We start from the raw sequence: 5,000 nt of genomic DNA, 5'->3' as shown, positions 1-5,000 counted from the left end.
ACCTTAACACACGTTACACATCTATACTTACTCAAGACGAATCCCAACGAGTACCTACTAAGACTGTCTGTACAATTTTGCTACCATTAGACTAGTATGATGAGGCAGATTGTACCTACGGACCTAGTTTGATCATAGTGATGAGGGTATATATTATGTCTAATGAGCTAGTGCAATATGTATTTTACTGGGTCGTGGGGTTAGATTGGTTGCGTATTTGGGATGGCAGAGGCTCGAGTCCTTGCCAGAGGGGGCAGGTACATATATGTGCTTGTGTACTCTGAGTAAGTAATATTACATGTGTGTGTGTGTGTGTGTGTGTGTGTGTGTGTGTGTGTGTGTGTGTGTGTGTGTGTGTGTGTGTGTGTGTGTGTGTGTATGTGTGTGTGTGTGTGCGTGTGCGTATGTGCGTGTGCCTGTGTGTGAGTATACATACACAAACATACACCCACTGTGCATACACAGGCATATCGAGACCAACGTCCAGAATCTCGACCCTTGAATCTTCTTCTTCTTAAGAAAATCCTCGCTGATGCGCATTTTGATTCGCTTTTTGAAACGATTCATCTCGTTTTATTGTCGCCGCCGCTCGCTCTTTACGACTCCTCGCCACGGCCGCGCGCACGCCTCGCGGACGGGAGGCAGGGGCCACGTACAGGGATGTGAACATGTGTATTTACATATATGTGCATACATGCGCGCGCGCGCGCACACACACACACACACACACACACACACACACACACCACACACATACACACACACACACATATCATATATTTAATTATATTTCATAAAAAAAAAAAAATAGAAATGATGATAATATTTTAGTAATAGAAATGGTAAATTGTAACTACATATTTTATTATATATCTATTAATATCAATGTCAATGACAATATCAGCATCAATAACATTATCATTATCATTATTTTTTCCCTTATCATCATAATCATTTACATTAATATTATCACTGCTACCATTATTATCATTAATAATATTATAATAACTACAATCACCATTATTATTACTCTGCTCTCCCGCTCTCTCCATTACAAGCAATAAGGATCATAAATATTATGTAATATTATGAATACCTTTTTTTGTTTTCCTTTTTGCCTAAATGCTCATGAAAAGACTAACGTGAAAGTCCAGAGAAGAGGAATTTTACTAATTCTGTTTTCCTGAACAAGACAAGTTTTCTTCTGATATGATAATGTTGTCCTAATCTCTATCTATGTTCATCGTGCTTATGATACCTATTTGAATTAATTCTGGATATGAGGATAATGGTGGTGATGATTGTGAAGATGAAGATATTGACGATGATGATGATGAGGAAGATTCACATAATTCCCTAAGTCTTCCATTGCATCAAAAGGATTGTGTGTGTGTGTGTGTGTGTGTGTGTGTGTGTGTGTGTGTGTGTGTGTGTGTGTGTGTGTGTGTGTGTGTGTGTCGGGTGTTGATGCAGCCATATTAATATTTCCTTTCGTCTTTCATCTTAATTTTCTTCCCATAAATCATCTCTCATATTTATGGACTAAGAATAATTCAAATGTACGAGTATATACGATAATACATATCGTGTACAAGTTCACATACATACATGCGTATACAAGAATTCTACACAAGAAATAAATACAAACACGTATGTAAACTTTCACACAACACACACACACACACACACACACACATACACACACACACACACACACACACACACACACACACACACACACACACACACACACACACACACACACGCACACGCACGCACGCAAAGACGGCCATGACTCACCTATCACGAGCAGCGAGAGGCTAGCGGTATCCATGTCCCTTATTTACTGCGAATCAATACAAAAATCAAGTAACCTCGAGAGTTCATAAGCTACTAATTCTTGCTTTGGAATGGCCCGAGGAACCATCTGGGGGGGAGGGGGCGCCTGTCACCAGCTGCGGCAGGTGGTGGCATAGGTGGGGAGGTGGGGGTTGGGGGGTCCGACTCCGCTTGACCAGGTGACGATTGCGAGTTTTTCTTTTTTCTTCTTCTTTTTTCTTTTCTCTTTTTCTTCTGGTTGGATTATCTTGTCCTTGTTGGTGTTGTTGTTTTTGCTTTGTTTTCTATGGCATGGTAATTTCGTTAATTAACTATGTTTCGTTTTATTTCTTATTTGTTGTTGTTGCTGTTGCTTTTTTTTTTTTTTTTTTTTTTTTTTTTTTTTTTTTTTTTTTTTTTTTTTTTTTTTTTTGCTTGTAGCTTTCGTTAGCGTTTATTCCTGTTGCTTTCTGGCAGTATTTCTCGTTTTCCTTATTTCTTTAGATTATTTCCTGTTCGTATTCTCTCGCTTCCCTCGTTTACCCGCGTGGTCACATATTTAATACAAATTTGTGCTCGAGTCGTCAGTCGTTATAACAAAGTACTACCAACTAAAAGTTTGTTTGTTCGTTTTTGTAAATATAAATGATAATTATTCTCCTGTGAGAGGAAACTTAGAAGTCTTTTTTTCTATAATAGTCTTTCAGAGGTTTGTCTCAACAGCAGATTGGTTCGTAGATTGTTTTCTCTCTTATATGAATTATTGCAATATGAATCATTGCAATCAGGAGTGTCTGCAAGGTACAAATTGTCCAATCGCGTGTCAGAGCAGATTGGCAGGTGATAGACTAATATCAGTACGAATTGGCTAACAATATCAAAAGATTTTTTTTTTTTTTTAGTTTGAATTCTGATATGGGCCTATAATCGACTACTGAGTGATGATTGGTTGGGATATTTGAACGTCAAAAGGTCTATCGGCTCCAGGAGGGGGGGAGGGGGGTATGTCGGACAAGCCAGGTGTGGGCACTTTGGTATCGAAAGTCATAACACGGTGGGTATCCTGTCTTTGGTATTTCCCTCTCTGTCTTATCTTAAGGAAAGGGAAGAAAATTGAGATATTAGTTTAGAAAATATTGTCTTGGCGTGTTTTCTTGTTTCGTGGATAGCACAAGTATATCAGAATGTCAATACAGGGTAATTATTTATACTTTTTTTTTTCTTTTCTTGGGACAGCTATAACAAAGGCTTTTCAAACTACATTAGCGTGTTAGTAAACATCACTTGACAGCCAAGTTGCCCGGAGACAGTGTTTTACCAAAGTACGTAATGATTGTAATCATTATTATTATTATTTTTTTCTCTCTCTCTCTCCGTTGGATTAAGGAATTCTTACCAAATTTGCAAAGTCACATTTTCCAACTCTACCAAAACTTTTTTCTCTTCTCGTTACTTTTTTTTTTTTTTACTTTCTGTCGAGACATTCATAAATGAATGACACGGAAAGAAAACAGACGTCCACTTCTCGTCCTCATAAAAAAGGAAAAAATGTTTTTAAGTCCAACGGAAGAGTTTTCAGTTCCCGAAAGTGAGCGAACGAGCCGGAGCGACGCAGCGCGCAACCTCCCCTCACCACGGTCACGACGGCACTGACAAGAGTGCCTCACCACATCCGGGAACTCAGTCGCCAGGTCCTGCCAGCGAGCGACCTAGGAGGGAATTAAAAAATAGATCAAAATGACCAGAATTTCGCAGAAGTCGTTTTATTATTTTTTTCTTTTCGACTATCGAACAAATATAAATAAATTCGAAAAAAATGCCAAGAGGGCGGAGATAAATTCAATTTAGGCATGAGAGAAAAGAAAGAGAAAAAAAGTAACTTGCAATCTTTCTTGGGGCGAGTCATCAATTTTTTTCCCCAAGGAACATAATTCCATTGACCTTGATAACACATAGTTTATTGACGCAGATATCTGCAAGTGTGAGCAAAAGAGCATATGAAACTTAATAGGTCCGTTATTACAGATGGATAGGTAGGTAGATAGAAGATAGGTAGATTGATAGATAGAGGGACGGACAAGAAGACATAGATTAACAGGAAGGTAGATAGAGTGACAGACAGACCTATAGATAAATACATTCATACTTAGATAATGATAGATACAGACATATAGATAGAATAATAGACATAGATGTAAGATGAAGATTGATTGGCTGATTGATTGATAGATAGATAGAGACAAACAGAGAGATAGAGACATTACCCCCCCCCCCCCCACACACACACACACACATTACAGTACCCATAACAACAAAAAATATTTTGCACCGTCTATCGCAGTCTGTCGTACGCGCCAGCGAGCCTTAGCATCTAATCTCGATGACTTTACAGTCCCAAGAACACGCAAAGTCTATTCGTATTCGTGCTGAAATTCTCACGCTATTCATTTCCTTTCTATATGCAAATTCGTGACTTGTGGTCGCTGATAATTGTCTTTTTTTTTTTTTTTTTTTTTTTTTGGAGGAGGCGGAATTCAGTTTATCTGTATCATTATGTCATCTTATTAAACTATTATTACCAATAATATTTACAGAAGAGAACCTAGGTAATCATGTTCAGGAGATTAGTATTAAAAAAAAAATTCTGTGTATATGGTAGCATCTTATTCTAGAAATTCACCCTACATGTTACACTAGAATAGATATCCTTACATATGTGTGTGTGCATATACATACATACATACATACATATGTGTGTATGTATATATGTGTGTATATATGTATATATATATATATGTATATATATATATGTGTGTGTGTGTGTGTGTGTGTGTGTTTGTGTGTGTGTGTGTGTGTATATTTATATATATATATATATATGTATGTACGTGTGTGTGTGTGTGTTTGTTGATACTGAACTGCAACAAAGTGACAAGCTTCAATAAGTAAAGTAAAAAAAAAAAATGGTCGTAATTTCAGTCGATCTCCAACCGCGAACTTATTCAAATCTATCACCAGTTATTACTAAACTCTTATTAGGTTCCTTCGCTATAAAAGGAGATCCCGCAGTCCTCCCAGAGTAAGCGACACCAGCTCAGACGCAGTTCAGCACAGGAATCAAAGAATAGAGTCTCATGAAGCAAGCACAACATTCTGGTGTCCTGCTTGAGCGAACGGGGTAG

At 37.8% G+C, this 5,000-nt stretch overlaps 1 protein-coding gene across 2 annotated transcripts in view; it reads right to left on the bottom strand.

Moving 5' to 3' along the window:
* LOC125043957 (cell adhesion molecule 2-like) overlaps positions 1 to 3,453 on the bottom strand; it is a 39,680-nt gene extending 36,227 nt beyond the window's left edge. The window contains exons 1-2 of one of the 2 annotated variants that reach the window (XM_047640361.1): positions 3,030 to 3,453; positions 1,801 to 2,911 (exon numbers count right to left, since the gene is read on the bottom strand). In XM_047640361.1, coding sequence (XP_047496317.1) covers positions 1,801 to 1,834 — 34 coding nt within the window. In that variant the 5' untranslated portion in view covers positions 1,835 to 2,911; positions 3,030 to 3,453. Of the gene's footprint in view, positions 1 to 1,800 lie in introns of both variants that reach the window. The other variant, XM_047640360.1, reaches the window with a different exon arrangement.
* Positions 3,454 to 5,000: the final 1,547 nt, after the last annotated feature.

Source organism: Penaeus chinensis, chromosome 34, assembly GCF_019202785.1.
Source record: "Penaeus chinensis breed Huanghai No. 1 chromosome 34, ASM1920278v2, whole genome shotgun sequence".
NCBI classification, from domain to species: Eukaryota; Metazoa; Arthropoda; class Malacostraca; order Decapoda; family Penaeidae; genus Penaeus; species Penaeus chinensis.
This window is presented reverse-complemented; position numbering and strand designations above follow the sequence as displayed.